This window comes from Nannospalax galili, unplaced genomic scaffold, assembly GCF_000622305.1.
Source record: "Nannospalax galili isolate Female #2095 unplaced genomic scaffold, S.galili_v1.0 scaffold1267, whole genome shotgun sequence".
Classification (NCBI taxonomy): domain Eukaryota; kingdom Metazoa; phylum Chordata; class Mammalia; order Rodentia; family Spalacidae; genus Nannospalax; species Nannospalax galili.
The window spans coordinates 251,090-275,075 of NW_008356043.1; the positions used below are offsets into that span (position 1 = coordinate 251,090).

The 23,986-nt window shown below is 46.5% G+C and overlaps 1 protein-coding gene across 6 annotated transcripts in view; it reads left to right on the plus strand.

Moving 5' to 3' along the window:
- The first annotated feature begins 1,456 nt into the window (after positions 1 to 1,456).
- Pax8 (paired box 8) overlaps positions 1,457 to 23,986 on the plus strand; it is a 60,399-nt gene continuing 37,869 nt past the window's right edge. For all 6 annotated transcript variants that reach the window (XM_017803472.2, XM_017803473.2, XM_017803475.2 and 3 more), the window contains exons 1-2: positions 1,457 to 1,575; positions 1,912 to 2,022. In XM_017803472.2, coding sequence (XP_017658961.1) covers positions 1,998 to 2,022 — 25 coding nt within the window. In that variant the 5' untranslated portion in view covers positions 1,457 to 1,575; positions 1,912 to 1,997. The remainder of the gene's footprint in view (positions 1,576 to 1,911; positions 2,023 to 23,986) is intronic.

Sequence of the window (23,986 nt, forward strand, 5' to 3'; positions counted from 1 at the left end):
AGGTCCTTAGATCCCATACTATGACCTGACATCCTTCCACCTTCTTTCCCCAGAAAGATTTGGCCAGAGAATCAGGACCTTCCAAAACCACAGAACAATTCTAAATAACAATGTCAGAGAAGCATTTAAGACAATGGCACAGCGATGCAGCAGCAGGTGCTTTCATTTAGAACCCTTTACTAATGTGGAAGATTCATTGAGGAGGACACACATTTTCTTTTCACAGAATGACTGAATTTCTCCTAAATCAAGAGATGAGAAAGACTGGATAGGAGGAGGTACTGAAATGACTTATTTTTTTAATTCAAAATGTTGTTTCTGAGTTTTCACACACAGGTGCATGCATACATCCCCCTGAAAACCCATGTGTCATTACCACCCCCCCCCCAGCTTCCTTCTCACTCTACCAATCTGAGTTTTCACACACAGGTGCAGGCATACATCCCCCTGAAAACCCATGTGTCATTACCACCCCCCCCCAGCTTCCTTCTCACTCTACCACTTAGACTTCAGATCCCAGGGCAGCCCCTCAAGGCAGAACTGTCCCTCCAGCCCCAGAGGGCTGTTCTTTCAACTGTAATCCTAAATCCAGAGATCTTGTCTGAGATTAGGGGGACTCACTGGCCTGTAGGCGCTCCAGAACATTGTTCCCCATGTTCACATGATCACCCTGCACACAGATTCTGTCAGAGAGTAACTGAAGATGGAGGTGGCAGCTATTGCCACCACTAAAGGTCTTCCATTTCTTCCCAAAGGATGCCTTCTTACCCACATCCAAACCCCTAGTTATAGAGACTCTACAACTCCTACAGCCATGGCCACAGGTCAGCCCAAGCCTGTCCCTTCCTAAGGCCCAGGATGAGGTGGAATCTAAGCCCTCATTACTTCTTTCAAACTGTTCTCCCAAGTTCAGAATTCCCAAAGGGGGAAAAAGAGAGCAAATGGATAAAGATGGCTCTGTGGCACAAAAAAAGTGGCTTCAGGGTTGTTCAGGAAGCTGCTCTGGAAGAGGACCACACCACTGTCAAGAAAGAGGGAGCATCTTGCCTGCAACTCTTGTGAGCAGGCTTCTTGAAAGTTCCCTCCCAGAAAAGAAAGGGCTTACTCCCCAAGGAAGGCCCAGGAGCTGAGGAGGGCTGGAAAATATCACAGAGGGACCTTGAGCTCACTCTGGTGGTCAGGGACCCCAAGAGGTCCCAGAGAACCTCATCTTCAGGCCCTGAGGCTTCCATCTCCCGCTCCCGGAGTCTTTCCAGGCCTGCTGAGTTAGGGCTCAGCTACCTCCCTCTCTTTCTCCGCTGGAAACAGAAGCTCCAGCGAATGTTTCTAACTCCTGAGTCCACTCAGCCATGTCCCCCTTGCAAAATCCTCCCCTTCCCTCACCCCCCTGCACCCAGCCAGCCAATCCGCGGCCTGCGAGCCTCGCCAGACCCATCTCCCAGGGCCTCGGCGGGATAAAACTGGTCGGCGATGCCGGGTGGATGGGAGCAAACTTCAGAAGGAAGAGGAGACGCGGGGCCCAGGGCACCCTCAGGGGCAGACCCAGGCAGTGAGGGCCTGAGGCCAGTCGGCCAGGTATGCGGCCCAGGGACTGGTTGGGAAACTGCGGGGCGTGTGAGAAGGAAGAGGGTCCCAGGAAGAGTGACAGCCTTTTCCCTCCTAAGTTAAGTGTGTTAAGACTGGGACAATGGAGAGACAGGACACTGGGCTGGAGTTTGGGGCTTCCTCTGCACACCCCCAATCTCGGATCCTCCCTACAGGCTTGTTAGCTAGGCCAGGCTGAGGTTGACCTCACTTCACCTATAAATCCTCCACTCTTGGCTTGTGATGGAAGTCTAAGGGACCCGACCTGGGGAGGGGGTGTAGGGCTGGGGCTTCGAATCTCATGCCCCTTCCCCTGGGTCTGTGTAGGGTAGTGGCTCGGCGGCTGCCGGCGCCGCCAGGACCAGCGCAAGAGAGCCGCGAGTGTTCCGCAGGCTGCCAGCGAGTCTCCGGTGATGCCTCACAACTCCATCAGATCCGGTAAGGACGCGGAGGGGCCAGGACCCCCGGAGCCCCCGCGCCACCATGCGTCCGTGCGTGCGCTTGGGTCCCTATGGCTAGAGAGCTCCACGCTCCCGGCTGGCGGAACCCACCTGCGTGGGGACGCAGCTGGGGGCGCCCCGGGCCTGGCTTTCCGCTGGGGATTCCCTGGCTGTTCTGTTCTCGAGTGCCCCTCGGCCCGACTGAATCAACCTTTGCAGGCCTTGGTTTCGGCGGACCACACGGAACGGTGAGGGGTTATCTGTGGGGTCACAAGGGTTGTCCTTTGCACCCCACAACCATCTTGCACGGCCCACGAGGGTGAACATCCTGCATATTCTTGGGCCCTGGGCCGCGCAGGTAATTCCTGGTGTCTGGGCGCGTGCAGCTCTTCCCAGGACTCCCCAGGGGACCGTGAGTGCCCGCAGGTCTCAAGCCCAAGAGGAAAGGTGCCCGGGGTCTGGGTCTGGGGTCTGGGAGCCAGGGGCACACTGCTGTTATTGGATTTCTCCTTGCCCTGCCTGGGCCAGGCGAGGACAGACGCTCGGGGCATCCACTGGGAGGACTAGGCTGCCAACAGATCCCAGTCTTTCCCCACCACCACCACCCCCAACCTGCGCCGGGGCCCTGGGCCTTCAGCAACGTTCCAGCTCAGAGCAGCGGTGCCTGCTCTGCCCGCTCTGGGCCGGGGCCGGCGAGGGCTACACGCGGAAGAATCCCCGGGGTCGAAGCTGGTGGACGCTATGGGCTCCGCTACCCAGTCGGGCAGCCAGTGCGGTCAGCTGGCTGAGGTGCTACTCGGCCGGCGGTGATGAATGGAGCCCGGCTGGGCGCAAGGAAGGCGATTTATGGGGCCAGGGCGCATCGCTATCGATTTGGGCCAGCGAAGTGAGAGGAAATCAATATTTCAGATGAATTCTCGGCGAATATGAAGTCCCGCTCAGCAAACGGGACATTTGTTATAATAAGGAGGGTCGGATCCCGCGCGAAGCGCGGCTGAGATCTCTATTTAGCTGAGAGCGCACGGGGTCGCACCTTGAGGTGCAGTCAGGAGTCCCAGGGTCCAGACCACCCTAGGAAGGGCACCGCCAAACTCCTGGGGTGAGGTTAGGTTTCCTCAGCCAGGTTCCTTTAAAGCCGCAAAGGCATCAGCCGGACGCGCGCTCTCCGCCCTCGCCTCCTCGGGGGCTAATGGGGCGGGAGCGGTCCCAGCTGCCCCCTGCAGACTTGGGATCGCTTGGGTACAGACCTCACCGCACTTCCCCGGGGGTTGCAGGGGTTGCAAGGCCCGGGGACCTGGTGAAGCAGCCTGGACCCCTGATCCGGCTGCTCCTGGGGACCCGGCGCACTCCTGTACCGCTTCCTAAGGCCAAGACAAGATTTTAGCCCCTTGTCTTTAATCAAACCGCGGTACAATAGCGGACACCGCCCCTGCCTCGGGAGCAGGACTGTAGTCCAGGCCTAGCTCGCGGTGCCCTAACCCAGGTTCCAAGTCTGGCTGCTCCTAACCGCTCCTGCTAGATACCCAAGGTTTTGGGTTTACCCTGCCTCGACCTTCTTCTGACCTTTCAGGCGACTGCAGGAGTAGGTGCTCAGCTGGACCCTTCCCCACGAACGCTTCCTTAGAAATAAAGGTGTCATGGTTCCTTGGGTTCACTTTATTTTCACTTTAGAAACACTCCTTAGAATAAATGGAAATAAAAGAAGGGGGGGCACCATTTGCTTTTACTTGATTCTCCATCACCAACAGTCCCAGTAGCTGAGAGGCACTTTCCCATTAGCTCTGAATGCAAATCGCCCTTGGGTTTGAGTGGGAGACGCCTGCCCTGGGCCGGCGCCCTACATCTTTCTGTCTGGGGAAGTAAAAAAGGGCCTCTTTTACTCCTTCCCTCAAACAAATGAAGAAATAAAACCGCTAAGGAGTCAGAAAGTGACTTTTCCCATCCCTTTAAATTAATGCTTAAAAAGAAGAAAAGTAGCTAAAAGAGCCCCAGTGGTCTGTCCCCTGTTTTTCTCCTAACTCCTGTCTAGGCAAAGCTGAGCTGGAGACTGTCTTTCTGACCCGTTTACATGACACTGTGGCCCCTACTTAGAGAGAACTTCATCGCTGACCCCTCTTGTTTTTATAAACCCATCCTTTAGGTTTTAGCTGTTGGTCCCACAGGTCCTCCGGCCCCTCCACTTCTAAGATCGGCTGTACATGGCGTCCACGGGTGTAAGGTGCCCATGGACCGAGCTCCAGCCCGCTGGCGTCCGCCCAGCTTTTCGCCAGAGCGAGGCTATGCGCCCCAAGTCCACCCATCTCAGCCGCCCTACAAAAAGTTTCCTCCGGGTCCAGCCCAGGCTGGGGCGGCTCACCCTCCGCTAATCTAGCTTTGCAAAAAGGTTTTAACATCTTTATAGCCTTTTTTCTGAATGATTAGTGTGTGGTGAGAACGAATTATTTTGATGCTTATAGGTCAACGATGAGTTGAAAGTTCCATAAAATACGCGGGAATTTTGTTGTTGTTGCATCAGGGAACAAAATTCTCTAAGAGCAGAAACATTGTTTTAAAAAAATACTGAAAGACGCATAAGAAATTATCGGCACCACGTAAACGTTAAAATGTAAACAATACTGTTTGATGAAGAAGAGAGCTTGTAAAGCAAGCAGATTGCCATTAAAAGTTGTGTGGTAGAACTTAAGGAGAACCTGTCCCCTTAGTCCTGAAAAGGTCATTTTAGCGGTAAAATAAGAAGTAAGATCAATGAAGGAGAAAGAACGCATAATTTCCAGATCAAAGACCTAAAACCCATGCCTTCCTCTTGGTCTTAGATTTGGAGAAAAGAGGTATAAACTACAACTGGAAAGGTTCTGTTTTCTTTCCAGGATTTTTGCCTGGCTTGAAAAAGAAAAAGGAAAAAAAGGTTTTCTTGGGAGGAGAAACGGAGTCGAGGAACATAAAGAGGTATTGGGGTTCCTCAATTCATCTTTGTTTCAAGATGGTCTAGCCTCCCGCCCTCCTCAATGCAAGTTAATTAGGAGATAATTTAGCTGCCTTGTGAATTAGTTTTAAGATAAGTATCTTTTCAAGCGTTGTCACTTTAATTGCCCCACTGATTGATAAGAAGTAATTATTTCTAATTGACACTTTTTTGATGTCTATTGGAAGCATTTATTTGGGACCTTTTGGGGGTAAAAGGAAAGTTAATTAATTTTATCAGTCTACACCCAAAAGGACTTTGCCAATTTTTTTCTGGAGAGCACAAAGGAAATGGAGGAGACAAAACAAAAATCAGTATCGTGGAGTTTTAATTATTAAGAGGCATTTTGATTCAAGGGGGGTCATTTATTAATATACTAAATCAGAACTTTCTGTTACAGCCTCGAATCTCTCATTTTAATAAGTGTAACTATTGTGGACATACAGTTTCCGTGGGTGGGTGTATTCGCTAGCCCTTTGGAAGCTGGTTTCATTTTGGAGCAGGTCTCTCCACTTTGTAATTATGTTTTTTTAAAGAAAAAAATCAGTGAAACTTGGTATGCTTGGAACAAATGGAATCAGTTTTTGTAAGAGCTAATTGTAAGAAAAATTTACTAACAATCTTCCTTACCCTCTGTAATTATTGCTGGAGTTGGGTGTAAAGGTGAAACTTTTCTTATGGTGACATGCCATCTCATACCTAAACCTTGGAGTAAACAGTTTAATCATTGACAGACATCCTCCGGAACATTTTAGTGTGAGAGAGAAAAAGACAGGAAAGAATAAAGAAAAAGAAAGAAAGTGAAAAGGAGGCGATGAGGGTGGGGGAGAGGAAGGTAGCTGGGGGAAGAAAAAGAAAGCACTTTAGAAAGAAGGTGGCCAAGTTCAGGGGACCCAGCCTTTCCATATCTAAAAAAAAAAAAAAATTTAAATCCTACTTTCAGAACATTCTTTTGACCACAAAATCTTTACCACAGCCCCTAAACCACCCCGAAACACTAACCCAAGCTCCTACTTTTCTATGCTTAAAAAGAGGCAGACTTTTTGGCAACCAACTGGTTACATGTAGCTATCAGAGTTTTGATTTGAGGGTCCATGAAAAGGAAGCAAGAAAATGCACATTGTGTTCTGAGAATTTACAAAAACATCTGGGTGGTGGTGTTTTTATTTTGTTCTGAAAGCCCCCATTCCATGATCTTCATCTCTCGCTGCCTACGGGTAACCTTCTCATAGGTAGACTAAAGACTTACTAACATAAGAAATATATTCCTGAATTAAACTGAAGAACTTGTGGATACGCAAAACACACATACACACACACACACACACACACACACACACACACACAACACATTGGTGCACCCCCGCCCCCCGCCTCAAGAGAGGAACATAATCACCTAAGATTTGCTCCTGTCAGGTTAATTCAGCCAGTGCCTTTTTCAATCATTTATGTGTAAAATCTTGTCTGTTTTTAATGATGTTTCTCCCAGATTATGTAGAGCTGCAAGAATGAGGAAACATTTCAAATGAAAAAGAAATTTAAGACGTACAAACAGCAGATAATATCACATACCAACCTCACTATTAGTGAAACTGGAAAAATATATAAATAATGCAAAAAAATCAGCAAGGGAGAGTTTAGTAATGGAAAATTCCCCTGCAATTAAATGAAACAGTAATTTAGTGGAGATATGCCTGAATGAATTAGCATTTATTAATTGGCTCTCATAAAAACAATTTGTGTGTGCACGTGTGCACACGCGTGTGTTGTGGGGGTAATGTAGAAATTATATATTTATTTTCTGCAGGGAAATTTCCTCAAATGTTCCTGACAAATTATGTTCTTACCACATTTTTGTGTGTGTGAGAAATTCAGTTCTTTCACTGGCAAATTTTATCTGCAGATAGAGAGCTGGAGGTCCAAAAAGATTCCCGTGTGACCCACCTTCTCTGGGACACAACTAACTGAGGCATAGAAGGCTGCTTTCTGGTCAGGGTCCCTAACCAGCCTGCTGGAGCATCCTCCCTGGTTCAGGCAGGAACCACAGTTTGTAATCTCAGTAAGGAGCTTGCTAGGGTTGACTGATGCATGGATGTGTTTACTTTCTCTCACCACAGTTGGTCTGTCTTCCGTTCTAAGCATTTTAAAGCTGCTCTATTTATCAATCCAAGAGGTACCTGAGTTCTTAGTTGAGCTGAGAGAGAGAGAGAGAGAGAGAGAGAGAGAGAGAGAGAGAGAGAGAGGGAGAAAGAGAGAGAGAGAATTTATAAAGGAGGTAGCAGAGAATGAGTTTCCATTCAAGGCGGCAGATTATTTTGGCTTTTTAGTTGAAACCTGGATAGAGCTGAGGCATTTGCCCCGATTAGCTCCTACATCCTTCCAAGGTAAAACATGAGGATCTAAAACTCTGTCTAGGACAGGTGTGCCCCACAGTCAGTGAATGAATGATTCTTTCTGCATTCAGACTCCAACACATCAGCCCAGGTTCTTTCAGAGAGGGTGCCAAAAGATCTTTGGCTTATAAAATGTGTGCAGTGACTGCTTCTAAATGTAGGTGCTAGATGGGTCTCTGAGGGAAGAAGGACAGAGAACAGTCCAGGGGTCTCTTGGTTCCTGAAAGCTAAAGCTGACTAGCTTAAGTCAACCCAGTTCCACTAGTCCATGTGAGTGAACCTGGAGTATCTGAACCCTGGCAGGTAGGAAGAGGCTTCAGCCTTTTATTTATTTAATTTTTTTCCTGCACTAGCATCATTTTTAGGTACATCTTTGAGGAATCATAATTATTTTCCCATGCCCAGAGTCAGGCTGGCAAAAATCCCTTCCTACAGCCTCATGGGGACCTGATGAGAAAATGTTTCTTATACAAACCACTGACCAGAAGATCTTTATAGAAAGCTTTCTGCTTATGCCCTTCATTCATGTCACTGAGTATGGGCTTTACCTTGACTGAAGGTCTTTCTCCAGGAATGGGTCTGTATAGAAACCAGCATCTCTTTCCTGGAACATCCAAGGACAAGGGCAGGAAAGTTCGGGTGTTCCCTCCCAATACTTTGGTCCTTTTCCTGTGTTAATTCCTAAGGATCCCACCCTGCAGTCCCAAATGCCATATAAGACATCAAGTATTTCCAGGCTCTGCATAGTCCATCTTGAAGCCTCTCCTGTTCTGGCAGTGCTTTTACAGCCAAAGAAAAGGAAAAAGTCCCCAGGAGCCAAGCTTACCCTGGCACTTAATGCCAGGAAGCTGAGACTGTCATCTGAGGACTGTTACAGGTGTGGCATTGTACTGAGCGGGCACATCCATCATCTTGTTTAATTCTCATGACTCTGCCTGGCAGATATTGCACTGGTATTTCTATAGAAGTGAAGGAAACTGATGGCCAGAGAGGCATATCTCACTCATTTCCTTTCCACTAGCCTCCACTCACCCAAAATACAGTTCATCAAAAACCCCCGCAGCAGCAGATGGGTGGTCCACACTTGCAAATTTGATAGAAACTCAGGCAGATGCTGGGTAAGAAGGCTGCAGTGCATATCCAGGAGGATCTTCAGGGCCCTTACTCCATTAGCCTGTCTTCTTCATCCATGTCCCCAAGCCCTCAAAGATTAATTGAAATATGTTCCTTTTCAGTATGGTTCTTAGTCGTTCCCATCTATGAAATAAGGGAAATGCCCACTTTTCTGTATACCTCTTGGAAGTTGCTGCGGGGAGAAGGAGGTGATCAACCATTAGCACAAGGCAAAGAGAGGAACCTTCTTTTAATACATTTCCCCAAGGCTGTCTTATCTCCATCTGCACCAAAAGAAGCAGCCATTCTTGGATGCCTCAGAAAGTTGAAAGTCCACAGGAAACTTAGTTCCCTCCCTTGGCATCTCAGAACGACATTTAGCTTGCATGCTCAGTTCTATTTCAGGAACTGATGAGTGAAGGGCTGTGATAGAAATATCTTTGGCATGCCCAGGAAGGCCTGTCCACTCTGCCAGGGGCAAGAGGTGGTAGAGGCACTGGGATGCTGGATGGCCTTTCTCCAAGTTTAGCCTTACTCCCTCTGCAGTTTCCTTGGGGTCTTCCTTACTCAAGGGATCAAAACCAAGGACCAGGTTTCTTAGGAGCCTCTCTAGAGGTTCCTTTGTGGCATTAGCTCAAAAGGAGAGTCATTCAGGTGATAAGATGACTACATTTCTGTGATGAATCCTTGTCTTTGATTTAAGCAACAAAACTGCAAAATAAAGCACTCTCTCTCCCTCCCTCTCTCCCTCCCTCCTTCCCTGGTCTTCAACCACAATGGTCATTGGTTTTGTCTTTTTCTCTTGTTTTCCTAAGTGGCCTTGGAGTGACCTGTGCCCGTTAATGCTAATTAGTCTGCTGGGACATATTGTCACTGTCAGGTCAGTGCAGCAGAACGGTCTGGGAGCTGGTAGAATGACGCATCTAAGAAGGAAATGGCTTAATCTGCTGTCATCCTGTGAACTGTGTGTTTGCACACACCCAACCCTCTATGTGTGTTGCAATTTTGATTCTTTGGTGACTCGGGTGGCAGCAAAACTATTTTCCCTGGGATAAGCTCAGAGGCTGTGAGGTGTCAAAGGGGTGAGGGACTTCCAAAAAGACTGTGAAGCCAGGGTACTGTTCCAGCCTCTCACCACCAAAGACCCTGTTCTGCAAGCAGTGGGAGGGGGCTAAGCGCTGGAGGCTTTGTTCTTGACCCAGGCCTTGCTGTTTTCTCTCTGTGTGACCTTAGGCACGTTTATTGTCTCTCTGGGCTTGATTACTCCATTTATATGAAATTGGGAGATGATTCAGGGCCTCCACGGATCAATGTAAATAAAACTGATATCAAAACTAGTGTCCTTACTGTGGTACATGGTACCTAATCAGAATTTTTCTTTCTTTCTTTCTTTCTTTCTTTCTTTCTTTCTTTCTTTCTTTCTTTTTTTTTTTTGTCTTTTTAGACAGGGTCTCATGTAGCCCAGGTAGCCAAGGACAGCACTGCAATTCTGATGTTCCTGTTTCCATCTTCTGAGTGCTGGGATTACCGACACAAATCACCACAACTGCTGGGGGGTCAAACCCAGGGCTTCCTGCATGCTAGACAAACACTCTACAAACACTCTGCCAACCAAGCTACATCACCAGCCCTTGTCAAAAAAAATTTTTTTTTTCCTGTTCCATATTGTGGTCACTAGGGAGTGGAGTCTCCAGGGCACATTTCTAAATGTCCCATTGTCTTAGTGTGCCATAAAGAACTTCAAATGGGTAACTTGAAACCCAGAGCTGAAACTTTGTTCCTTTGTAAATTAAGGTTAGACTTTAATATTCCACAGAGACAAAACAGTAAGGCCGTCAACACAGAGATGCTGAGTTTAAATGAAAGGACACATGGGAAGTCCCCCTACCCAGCCCCAAGATTCCTGAAGCCTCTGTCAACTATTACAGTCCTGTCTAGCAATCAACTTCTTCATTTTTCCAGAAAACTCAGTGTAGCAGAAGGACTAGGCTTTAATAGAATGAAACGTCTATGTACTTTATGTTGGAATCCAGAACATTTTAGGGGCTTAACAGAATCTGTGAAAATACATGAGCTCTTGTATGTCTATAGTTACGCTGTGTTATACATTTGAGACAGGACACTGGAAACTTGTTTTTAGTACAAAGCCATGGGCTTGTTTAAAAAATTAAAACCCAAGCCAGGTGTGGTAGCACACCCCTTGAATCTCAGCACTGGAGAGGTAATGGCAGACGGTTCTCTGTGAAACTGAGGCCAGCCTGGTCTTATATATCGAGTTCCAGGCCAGCTGGGGCTGTAGGGAGACCCTGTCTCAAAAAGACCAAAAAATAAGTTAAAACCTATCAATTTCATGACTTCTCTTTTCTCTCTCTATCCTCTCCACCCACTTCTGCCTTATATTTTCCTGCTTTGTGTAATGATAATCCAGCTTCAGCCTGATGGCAAATCCTGGTTGATATTTTAAATCTCTGAGAAACTGAGCACTAACCGCTGACTTCAGCTCAGTTTTGCTTTCCGTCCTAGCCCTAACATTGACTTTCTTCTTGGAAAGCCTCAAATGGAGGTGGCAATAGTGGTGACCTCCCCCACACTCACAGGGGCTCATTTTGTGATAAGCACCTAATTGTGACCCTGAGGTGGAATCAAAGAGGAAGGACATAGACAGGAAATAGTACTAGTCAAGTTAGGAAGCAGCTGGAGTCTGAGGGTCAGCAGTTTAATTCAGCTTAACAAGCCCACATGGAGTACCACCTGCCACATTCAGGGCACCATGCCAGCAACAGTGGCATTTGTGGCCAGAGTAGAGGAGGTGAATGAGTAGGTGTTCATCATGAGAAGGTGACGGGTGCCTCCTCAGGGCAGAGAGCTGGTGTCTTGCGAATCCCTTTGAAGAGAACAGATCCATAGGACTAGGAGGGAGAATAAACAGATAAAACAATTCAGGGACAGGACAAGGACAAACACTGACAACCTGGTCAGTCTGTGGGAGTGCTGGGAGCCAGAGGTCATTTATCTTGAATAGCCAGCAGAGAAAAAGCACATCGTCACGCCGCCGCCGACAGAGAAACCTCTGGCCTTCTACTGTCAGGTGGATCCCTGGAGCACTCTGTTCCAGAAAGGTAGCCTTGGAGCCTGGGTAGGATCAGCTGACTCTAAGACAGTCTACACTGGAGTTTCATCTCCATGTAGCTGGCCAGCTCAAAATGTGACAGAGTTATAGGTGCCAGTGTCATAGACAAACGCCCAGTTCTGCATAACTAGAACACTTGCCAGGCACTTACAGTGTTTAAGCCCTTTATAGCGCTGTCACAGTTTACAAACTCTGTAGAACTTTCCCCCTGTAGTCCTTTCTCTTGGTTGACAGTGACACAGCTGTTGTTCTGATACTTGGCCTCCCTCAGGATCTCTTGGGCCCTTTTAGCTGGAAGGATTCCTTGGCCTGGGGATACCTGAGACCCAGTTGTGTATCCAGCTCCTGCTCAGGCTGTTCTTCAGCTCCATCCCCCTAGAAGTTGGTATCTGTGCTGGGCAGTGTAGACACAATTGCTCTAGCTAGGACTATTTGCAGACCATTTTTTTCCTGCGTTCATCAATCTGCCTCAAGTAGTAGGCACCCATCTTGACAGGGAACCTAAGTCTTACCTTTGGTGGAGGACAAAGAAAAGAGAACTGAAAAGACTGGTCTTTAGGATCACACATACTGAGTTTGAAGTCCTGCTCAACCACTTACCTGTGTGACCTCAGGAGCTTTTTATGTTGGGAATCAATTGCGACTCACCAGGCCTGCCTCAAAGGGTCATGTTGTGTGTGAAACACTTGATTTTTATGGCCCAGCTATCCTCAGCTGATCCAGCTCCCAGGTTATCTCCTGAAAATCATTCTAGGGTTCTCTTTTCTCTCTGATTTCCCTAAGACTTCCTAGTGTTGCATTCATATGGCTGTTTGTGATCTACTTTGCATAGGAGCATTTATCTCTGTGGCTCCACTCTGACCTTCTGGGCTTGAGCTATTTGAATGTCTACCAGTATAGGTGCCACACATATGTCCCAAGAGCTTCATAGGATTTTGTTACATTAAATAGTCCACAAAGACTCAGAGGTGTTAAGGTTAAGGGGAGTCACAGCCGAGGCCCTGTAGTAACAGGAAACTGAGGGTCAGGGATGCATACATGGATCCAGGGCCCATAGCCCTTGTGACAGATCAACAACCTCTTGTCAAAATCAGGGCCCTCTCTGTCTCCTTGTGGTACATCCTAAAGTGTGATGGGGATGGAATGAGGGCTCTAAGCCAAGGGAGAGAGTGTTGCCTGTGGCCTGATCTTAGTGAGCAGGTCTCAGGGCATGAAAAGAAAGGGCCTCCCTCATAGGCTAAAGTCCAGGGAGAGCTCCTGAGACACATAGACATATAGATGCACACACACACACACACACACACACACACACCAATACACACATTCACATGTACACACATACACAACACACATACACACACAATACTCACACTCAAATATATGGAGACACAAACATAAACCAGTCCAGGAACTAGAGTAGGTATAAAGGCATTCAAGCTGCAAAATTTAGGGAGCTGCTCTTTTGTGGGCTCATGTATGGCAAGATCAGCTCGAGACTAAGTGCCTCCTTAAATTTTGTAGCCTGGACACCTGGCTGTTTTCAGTTTAGTCATGAATCTATGATATACACACTCACTACATACTACAGATACTGACGTTTATGAGTATACACACATATAATACCTTCTCGTACATATAAGCACCCTGGGAATAAGACTTTGTGACAACACAGGTGTGCATGGTGAACACTGTCCTAGGTCTATAGGTGATAAAAAGGAAAAGCCAGTCTGTTCGCAGAGACCATGAGAGACACAGCAATGACATTACAGGTGTCACTAATGAGTCCTAGTTGAATCCACAGTTGTAAGAAAGGAGGTGACAATAGATGTGATGGGGAAAGTAGAGTCCAAGCTACCCAGGGAATATGTTCTTTGAGGTAGGTCCATTTAGGAGTCAATGGCCCAAACACCCTGTTGTTACAGCTTTGGCTTCAGATCTGAATAGAGGACCACTGCAGTAGCAACCATAGCCTCCCTCCCTGTCCACAGTTCCTTGTGAAGTTATGAGATAAGGATGGTTAGGGAGGTTCAGTAGACACCTTTGGAGTCAGCATTCTTTTTGTCAGATGACTCCCAGGGACAGCCGATCTTTTGCCAGTGGTGGCCTCTAATACCACTGGGTCCCTGGAGTTCATGGTAGTTTGTCCTAAATCTGGGCAAAGTTATCAGCAGCAATATAAGGACTTAACCTTCCGAGAATCCAGCCTGTTGGTACCCTGAGGATGAAGCATTGAGGGCATGTGACTCGAGCTGTCACAGGCAGGTTTTCTGCTCAGAAGATGAGTGCATCTTCTCTAACATTCTTCTCTGGCTCAGAATTCTGGAGCAACTCCGCCCTGTGGGGCCCTCAGTTTTTGTCCCAAGCGTAATTCACAGCACAACACTATCCCAGCTTACACAGGCCTCTGTTCACCAAAATCTGAAAGGGAGAGAATAACAAGTCTCATGAACATATGAAACCAAGCTCGTTGAAGCACCCATAAGAGCTGTGTTTATGATTATTGCAAACAATGGTGTCACTCAGTGAACTAATAGTCATAGCTGTCCTAAGTCAGTGATTCTCAAGTGACACTATCTTACAGGTGCACAGAAGTGCCCCTTGACACAACAAAACCTGAAGTACTTGCAGGAAACAGTGTGTGTGTAGCTATAATACCTCAAAGTTCAAAGGGTTACATTTTTCTACTGAGGAGCATCAACATTTTTATCTTGAGATCTAAGATCCAGACTCTAATTTGGCAGCAGTATAGAACTCATCCCTTTGAGGCGTTCATTGCAGAACACTGTGACCTTTCCAATCTAATGGGTGTTAGAATAGGCGGCATTAGTGTGAAGGTAAACTTATGTGATGTCCACACAGTGGTCATATCTCCCCAGTTATGTGAAATACTGAGATGGACATGCTCTGTCCATCAGAAGGCATCTCTGGGTTGCCTTTGCTCATTTTAACTTTTCCTAGCAGTTCCTCTTCTTTCCAGATATATGGTCTATGCTTTTGGTCACCTAGCTGCTTTGGAGCAGAGTAAGGAGGCTACTGGAGCAGAGCCTCCCATTTCTCAGCTCCCCAGACATGCTTCCACCCACCCAGCACATCTGTGTGAGCTACTACGGTCCCATTCTCTCAGCTCCCTGGCACACGCCCGTTTTAGCTTCATTCCCTTCTGCTGTGATAAAACAAACACAAAAACCAAACTCTGACAGAAGCAAATTAAGGGAGAAAGGTTTATTTGGCTCACAAGCCCAGGTTAAAGTTTATCATTGCAGGGACATCAAGGTGGCAGGAACCTGAAGCAGCCAAGCACCTCTCATCTACAATCAAGAGCAGAGAGCAATGAATTAATACATGCATGCTAGTGCTCAGCTTGTTTTCTCCACTCACAACCCAGAATCTCCTGTCCAGGGAATTGTGCCACCCATAGTGGGTGGACTTTCCCACCCCAATTAATGGAATCAAGATAAACCCCCATAAACCAGCCCACAGACCAATCTAATCTAGACAATCTCTCATGGAGGCTCTTTCCCAGGTGCTTCTAGATTGTCATTGACAATTAAAACTAATCATCACAGTACCTGAGGCATGAGGCCTCGCCTTGATATTTGCTCTGAAGGTCCTATTACCACTGAAGAATCCCTCCCAGCAACCCACAGAAATTCTGATTTGTTTTGTTTCTTTCTGGAGTGTACAAGCATCTTGTCCCACTCCCTGGGAAGTCTTCTAGTCCCAGTCCTCCACTCCCCCATGGAAGCGTCTTTTCTCTGTTCCTGACCCATTTCTCTTCCAGGGGGGTGCTCAGTCTGCACCCCTGTGCTCAGATGGCCTCAGGTTTGGTTCCAGCTCCTACAGAAGCATCACTGTGTCCCTTGGCTCTCTGACTCTGACTCCAACCCCTCTGCGTTGCTCCATCTGCTGCCCAGGGCAAGCTCTGTAAATCTATCACCATGATACCCCCAGACAATTATTTTAATTAGTCTTTACTATGTACCCTTATCCAATTATGCATTCCCTGGCCATGCAAGTCCCAAGTTTTAATCTCAAATTATTTTTTAAAAGATTATCATTCAACTATTCAGTTAAATGAGTAAACATCTACTAAAGCCCTTCAGTGTGGCAGATGTGGAGTTAAGCTTGATGACTCTTGCTAGGTCAGGATAAAGCTACCAAAGAAAGGGGTGGCAGCAATAGCAGCAGGACTCTCCCCGCCCCCAGCCCAGAATCTAGCCTCTTGGTCCTTGAAGATGAAGCATTAAGGGCAGAGGACTGAGGGCTAAGCACTGTCATAGACAGTTTTCTCAAGATTCAGTACCTCTGCCTTCATAATGACCTTACAGAGAAAAAAAAAATCAAACTGGACTTTCATCCACAACCAAAGAGAGAAAGGAAAGGCTTCAGTCCAGACAGACACAAAATGCTGAGCAAGTGAAAGAGAGAGGCAGGCTGGGAGGTGACCTGTTGGGGTGGCTGAGGGAGAGGCAGGGGTGAGGTCTCACAAGGTGAGCCAGGAAGGGCCAGCCTCAGCAGAGATGGAGAGTTCTAGGAGTGTGTGTCCCTGTGAAGGAGACAGCAATGGGAAGATGGGTGAGGTCCAGAGCAGCATGGGGTGAATGTCAAAGGAAGCCGGGGCTGGGATCTTCATTCTAACCTGTCTTCAGAAAGTCTGCTCATGGCATTTGACTGAACTGCTCATACAATGTCCATCCTTGCCTGGCTTTACCTCACAATTCTGTGGCTGGCAATTTTCATGCACATGAAATGTACCTCTGACTCTGTCCCTGTTGGACTTTGTGATGTCTTTTATTAAGTGGAACACCTGTGGAAATAAGTTTTAAAAGCTAAGTTATTCACATTATCAAAATGTTTTGATTTCTCTCTTCTCCTGGTCCTGTTCCAGAGAAACTTAGTCTGGTGATTTTCCAAAATAATCTTAGATCCTTGCTTGCACTTCCTTCTAATCCAATCATTAACAGGCTTTTTGAGGCCAAGTGCTGGTATACAATCCGAGAAGACGCTCTCCTGCCTTTCTCACCCTATTCCTAGTACTTCTGTATGCAAAGCCATGTTCCATTCAACTAGTCATTGTTTCCAAAACACACCCGTGTACATTCCCACCTCTGGACCTTTGCCCATCCAATGCCAGCTGCCTGGTCACTTCCTTACTCCCACATCTTTGACAAAGCTTTAATCAAGTTCCACCTCTTTCCACAAGACTCTCCCGGATACCATCAGACTTTAGTGACTGTCCTGTCTAACTTTCCACTTCATCTGCTCTGTTCCCCTCCCCTGGCACTCAGCACCTGATACCAACATCACTTAGCTTTTTATAAGAGACTTCTGCCTCTGAGATAGATAAAAGTTAAAACTCTTTCAGACCTTTCCATTGCCTCAGCATTTTACATAAAATCCATATGGTATGAGGACTCCACAAATGTCTGTGATAGTAATTTCCACCTAATTCACCAATAACATGGTTTTTTGTTTTACTAGCTGACTTAATTTTCACATTTGAGTTTTGTGAAAGTTTTTCCAATGTGAAGCACATCCGATTCTTTCCTCGGATGTGCTGTGATTATTTTTTAATTTTCTTTATAATAAATGGCAACCAGAAGACTGAGAAAACAAGAAACGCAGCCTTTAGGAGAATCTGCTGCAGGTACCAAGGATGGAGCTGCCCCACTGACACACCTCCCAGCCTTGCGGAGGTCAGATGCAAGGTAGCCAAGTTGCATCATAGAAGCCACTAGAAGTTGCAAACATGGACATACATGGACAGTTCTGATCCAGGGGCCTGACTGGTGGACACAGACCTGCTGGTCAAGGTGGTTGATTAGATTTAGGGGCAGAGCTCCTGTGAGAACCAAGGGTTTCCACATTCTTATAGACTAAAACTCCAGTTATATATCTAGCACGTAGATGTCTATCAGGTGCTTAAGGAGAATTTGTTAAGTGAAAGAAGTCTCCTCCTCCTCTTCCTCCACTTCCCCTCCTCCTCATTCTTGCCCCTGTCCTCCTCCTCTGTCCCTTCTCCTCTTCCTTCTTCTGCTCTTTCTTCCCCACCTTTTGCCTTCCTCTCTCTTTTGAGCCTCCTTCTTTCCCTCTCTCTTTCCCATTCTTTCCCCTTTCCTCCTCCTTCCTCCCTCCCTCCCTCCCTCTCTCCCTCCCTCCCTTCCTTTCTCTTACCCTGGAAGCTGTATCTTTCAGGACTAACAAGGATTGTTTCCGTAGATCATTGCTACAGTGTGTGTATTGGTTTGACTCCAAAGGCTCATGTATTGAGGCTTGGTTCTTACAATGATTGATCTTCACTGTCAAGTTTACTGAATTTAGAATCACCATGAAAATATACCTCTTGAGTCTATGAGTGTGTTTTCAGGAAGATTTAACTAAAGAAGGAAGATCCACCCCAAACATGCATGACACCATTCCATAAGCTGGGGTTCGAGAGTGAATAAAAAGAGGAAAGCAAGTTGAGTACCAGCATTCATCTCTGCTTCCTGACTGCGGACATGATGTGACCGGCTTCCTCATACTCCTACCTTCCCCCCAATGGACTGTACACTCAAATCATGAGCCCAAAGAAACCCTTCTCTCCTTAAGTTGTTTTTTCACAGCAATCACAGAAATAGCTAAGACAGTCCCAGTGTAATGGCATCGAGAAAGGGTGGGACCTTTGGAGGCGGAGCCTAATAGCAGTAATTAGCTCATGGGAGTACATCCATGTTTGTCTCATGGGAATGGGTGTTCCAGGAATGGATCCGTTATATAATAATTGTTATAAAGTGGGATCATGCCTCATGCACTTAGCGTCTTCTGCACATACCCTGGCCTTGTTATGATGAAGTATGAAGCCCTTGACTGATATGGTCACCTACTTGAGTTTTGACTTTCTAGTCTTCAAAATCATGAGGAAATGTCTCTCCTTATAGAATATCCAACTTCAAGTATTTTGCTATAGCAACACAAAAGGAATGAAGACAATTGGTATTTGATAAACACTCAGCCCACGGGAGGCCCAGCCAGGGGCCCATGATGTGTCGAGTCTTCCATGACAGCCTGCTGGGGATACAGCACTTCTGGTACAGTTTTCCTTCCTCACAGAGATTTCCCATCTGGCTGAAGGCAGGAGTGGATTAGGATCGGCCTTAGGTCTGCTCCTAATTAGCTGTGTACACTCACTCCCCTTAACATTCTAAGATGGAGCCTTTATCTATAGAATGATGCTTAACGTGTCAGCCATACCACCTGTGTAAACTCAATAGGCATTTGTGGACTCGAATTACATTTAGGAATCATGTGGCAATACTCCCAAATGATCCTGTGACTGTTAGGTGAGTGCACAACCAAACTATAGACCGAAACCAGAACCAGAATGTTCTTGAAAGGAGGAGAAACATGAAGGTCTTGTTAGACTTCAGGGACCCAGCCTAGCATGGCAAGAGAAATAGACATGTGCTGGAAGCTCTGCTGTACTGATTCATTGACACTCTTTCATGAAAGAGAACTTCCACTACATGATGGAAGGATCAAGAATGGAGACCAGAATGGTGGCTCTGCAGAGAAGACAGTGATGTCAGGAGAAGCAGATGTGATGTTCTCCAGCTCCCTGCCTGACCTGCCTTGTCCTGGAGAGCTCTTTAGAGAGAAGTAAGAGGATAGCCAAATATCACAGAAGAATATCTCACAGGGACCTTCCCACCTGCTGCATCAAATCCAGGGCTAAAAGCCCATTGAGTTGGGCATAGTGGTATATATGTATCTCTAATAACAGCACTCAGGAGCCTGAGGCAGGCAAATCAAGAGTTCAAGGCCAGCTTGGTAACATAGCAAGACTCTGCCACAAAAACAAAAAGCAAGCAAACAGAAACAAGCAAGCAAAAAAAAAAAAAAAAAAGCCCCGTGCATTGGTTTGCTAGGGCTGGGGAGACAGACTCATAAACGAGGGAGCATAAGCACCAGACATTTCTTGTCTCACAGTTCTGGAGTTGTGGAGGCCATAAGCTTCCTTCTGATGGTGCAGGGCAGACTGTCTCCCACCTCTCTCTTAGCTTCCACCGATGTGCTGGTGATCTTTCATCTCTCTTGGCTCATGGCAGGATACACTGTAGTCTCCACATGGTGTTCCCTGTGTCTATTTCTGTGTTCTGTTTGGCTTTTTGTCTAAGGCACGGTCAGTATTGGATTAGGACCTATCTTCTTTACTTCCTCTTAACTTCATCATCTATAAAGAGCTTATCTCCAATAAAAACACATTCTGAGGCATTGGGAGTTAGGGTCTCAACACATGAATTTGGGGGACATTATTTACTCATAATAGTCTAAATGTTGCCTGTCACAGTCTGGCTTAGCACCTTCTTCCCAACCTTGATCTTTCCTGTAGCTAAATGCAGTCCTTATGACACCAAGCACAGAAATCCAGGTTTGAGATGGACAGAATAGTGGAAGCCAACACCTATCCACCAGAAACCTTTATTGTACTCTACAGAGACGGGGCCTTTACATCCTCCAAGCACAGAGTCCCATGTGAGAGCCTCGAGTCTGGATTCAACACTTAAAAAGATAAAAATGACAAGCTTGCAAACTGATAAGGGAGCCCACACGTTTAGGGGGTGCTCCTTGGTTCAGAACACACCTCATTCAGTCTACACCATGCCTTCTTCCACTCTGCCAAAATGGCACCAAGATCCATGAGGGCCTTCTGGGATGGAAAATGGGCAAGGACCTTGGTCATAAAACATATATTCTGCCCTGTATCTACAAGGAAGGGAGTCTAGAATTAGATCATCTGTTTGCTGACAGGCACACTGTCAGAGTGTCCCGCAAAGATACTAGAAACGTCCTCCTCGGTAGTGTGTTGGTCACAGCAGCCTACTCCATCATCATAGAGGTCACACAGGTAACTATGGGGTCCTCTATGCACTGTTCTCAGCCCTCAGGAGGCAGAGGCCCGCAAACCTCTGAGATTGGTCCATATAGTGACTTCCAGGCAGACTGGGATTTAAGGAGACCCTGTGCAAAAAAAAGAGATTAAAAAATTATTTTTATGTGTATGCATGCTTTGCCTGCTTATGTATAATTATACCCATGTGTGCACTGCCTGTGGAGACCAGAAGAGGGTATCGGATCCCCTAGAACTGGAGTTACAGGTGGTTGTTGGCCACTATGTGAGTGCTGGCAACAGAACCCAGGTCCTTTGCTAGAGCAGCCAGTGCTCTTAACTGCTGAGTCATCGCTCTAGTCCCTGTTCTCTTCTTACAACAGCCTCAGGACCACACTGTTAGTGTGCTGTTTAGGGGTGGGTACAACATGAGTTTTCTCTCACCCCTTTGAGATTTCTGGCCTCAGCCCCTGAGCCTGAAGACAGTCAGTCCTATCAAGACTGCTAAGATCATCTGCTCTGGAGAAACTGGGGTGCAGATTTGTCCGGTCAAGTGTCACAGAGAAGGCAGACCTTGGACTTCCTAATGCTTAGCACCCTGGATTTCTTCCTCTGAAACCTCATTCCTGTCTGCCCCCTCCCACTTCCTTCTGAAGCCTTGAGTAGATTTAGAGCACATAATCCTCTTTGCTATGGTTCTAGGTTCTGGGTTAGTGACTGTGAGGGGTGTGGAAACCACAGATGTAAAGTTTGGTCACAGATTTTTGCTTGATATGTTGTGCTTCAAAAAGCAGCTCTTTGTTATGTACCTGTTTTGCAATGCAGGGTGGCCATCCCCACTCTATCCTACCTTGAGGGATCAAACTCTAATCTCTGTCTCTGTCACTGTCTTTCTCTCTCTCTCTCTCTCACTCACACACCCAATCTTTCTAATTGTGTCTCTTAAGATTCTAATTTTAGCCAAAACACAATCTTCCCTCTTCTCTAAATTTATCAATTCCATGATAACTTAGTTAAGACTTCAGAAGCAAAGAAACCTAGAAAGAACTAGAGAGAACAGGAGAGATGGTTGAGGTCAACCCTCTTGGTGAGGGAAGCATCCCCCTTTTCACTTTGTGACTCTTACTCCAACTACATTTTGTTTCCTTCTCCCCCCTCCTCCATCTCTTTCTCTCTTCTCTCTTCCTTTGTTGTCCTTTCTCTCTCCATACTCAAGTTTTCTGTGCTCTCTGGGGAATCTTCTAGACACTTCTCTATTCCCCTTCTTACCTATCTTGGACTGGTTTTCAAATGAATAGCTATTAAATTCATATACATAACATTGTAACTGAGCTACAGAGCCTAGTGCCCGGCAGTGCACGATAACATGTTGTAGAGACCCCGATTGTTTATCACACCTGGCCTCCACACACAGATGCATACACCTACCCGCTTCCTCACATGGGTATTGTGCAGAACTCCTTGAGGAAATGAAAGAGATGGTACATGTAATCTATGGTGAATGGATCAAGAACCTTTAAGGTTTTATGACACAATGAAGATTGTTAATGTGTGTGTTCTCAAGGGCGAGAACTATCGTCTATTCAGAAACCATCTCATCACATACACATCTCCTAGAATACTATCAGAGAGTGAATAATCATTGAATTGAAATCTAATGAACTGAAAATTGTTTTACTATCAATCCCATTTTCTTTAAAAAAACAAAAACAAAAACAAAAAACAGCATTAATAGACACTGGACTTGAATCCAGGGAGAATCTGGAGTGACTTATACTAGCTATCTTTACCTGCTCTGAAATGCAGAGCCTAGAGGCTCCTGCCACTGCCAAAGCCTGTGATGCCAGGAATCTGCAGGCTTCAGGAAGCTCAGGGGAAACAGCCAGAAGAAAGACCTCTAGCAAATTTTCCAGGGGCCTGGGAAGCTCCTAACTGGAAGTTCACATTTAATCAACTAATTAATGCTTTGGTGAATAGCTATTGGCATCTACTGTGTGGATATAAACTCTAGGCAATCACCAGAAGATCTTGGTAAAAGTCCAGAGTCAGGGACACTTCTAGGGGCCTTCTAGTTGAACTGTCCAAGACAGAAATTCCTGACCTCTCCAGGGGATTATAGTGAGCAGTGGGAAGCAGGCTCTGCTCCAGAGAGGAGAACCTGAATACTCAGAAGAGGTGTTGGAGCTGTCCTTGAGGCAAGGGGGGCGGGGGGTGCTGAAATAGTGAGAATCAGAGAGAGGCTTCTGAACATGGAAGGTTAGCAGTAAAAGAAAGTTCCTGAACCCGGATCCTAAAAGGCCTCTCTCCTTAGGTGATTAGGGGCCAGAGTGTGAGTATGGATTAGTCATGCCCAGAGTCACATCCACAGAAGGACTTCTTCTCTTTAAGAAGGAGAAGGACTGTGTCTACTGCTCAAGAAATCATGACCACCTCAGTCACAGGGAGATGTATGTGGTCATCCACTGTCTGTCCTACTAATGGGACATAAGCAAGCTGGCAGGGCCCTTCAGAAATCTTTAAGAACGCCCCAAAGGCCACCCTACCCAGGAAACTCTTGGGCTTGGCAACTCTCAGGTTCAACACAGACCCTGTGACCTAGGCACTCTGGTCCCTGTGCTCCACAGGCCTACAGACTGGCCTGAGCAGTACTTTTCCCATGGAGCTTAGAGGCCTATTGACTTTTACAGCAGCTTCATCCTTTCTTAGGAAGGAGGTGACAGGGTTAATCTAAGGACTGGAGGAGGCGGAGAAAAAGGCCTTGAAACCACATAGTGAAGCCAACCAGATTAATAGAGGAAGAGAGAGGGGGGTAGACCATTAGGAAGACAAAGAGAAAATCATGCTGGAGCAATAGAAAGGGAAATCTAATATCAACTAGGGAAAAATAAATGGAGATTAGGGCAAACAAATTAGCTTTAATGGGTTCAATGCTAATACAAGAATAACAGCAGAGCTCTGAATGCCTTTGAGGGGAAGATGGGATAAAGAACCTGAGCAGTCATGCAGGCAATGAAGATTATGCAGGGAAGGGGGATGGCCAAAGGAGTCAGGAGAGAGGGAGAGAGGGAAGACGGGGTAAAGGGGCACAAGGGAGAGGGGGCATAGAAGAGGCCTGCTGTCTTTGATAGGAAGGAGCTGGGAATTGAAGACGCTCCTGCCGACAGGGAATTAGCACCAACTGGAAATAAAGCAAAGCAACTGGAAGAGACGAAGGACAGGAGAAGAAAAACCCAGAGCTTAAAAGTCAGAAGAAAAGAAGTAGAAATGGACTTAAACAAAGAGAGCAGAGGAGAATTATCCAACATGGAAGTGGAGGGGCGGGAGGATGGACAGAAAGAAACTGGATTTGTTCTCTCACTGGAGAAAAAACATCAAATAGGGAAAACAGACCCAGATGACATACAAACCGGAGAGGATTTTGATGTAGGTTCGGAAAATGCACACACTTACCTGGTCAAGCGTGTTGAAGACATGTTCACTCTTTGGAACAGTCTG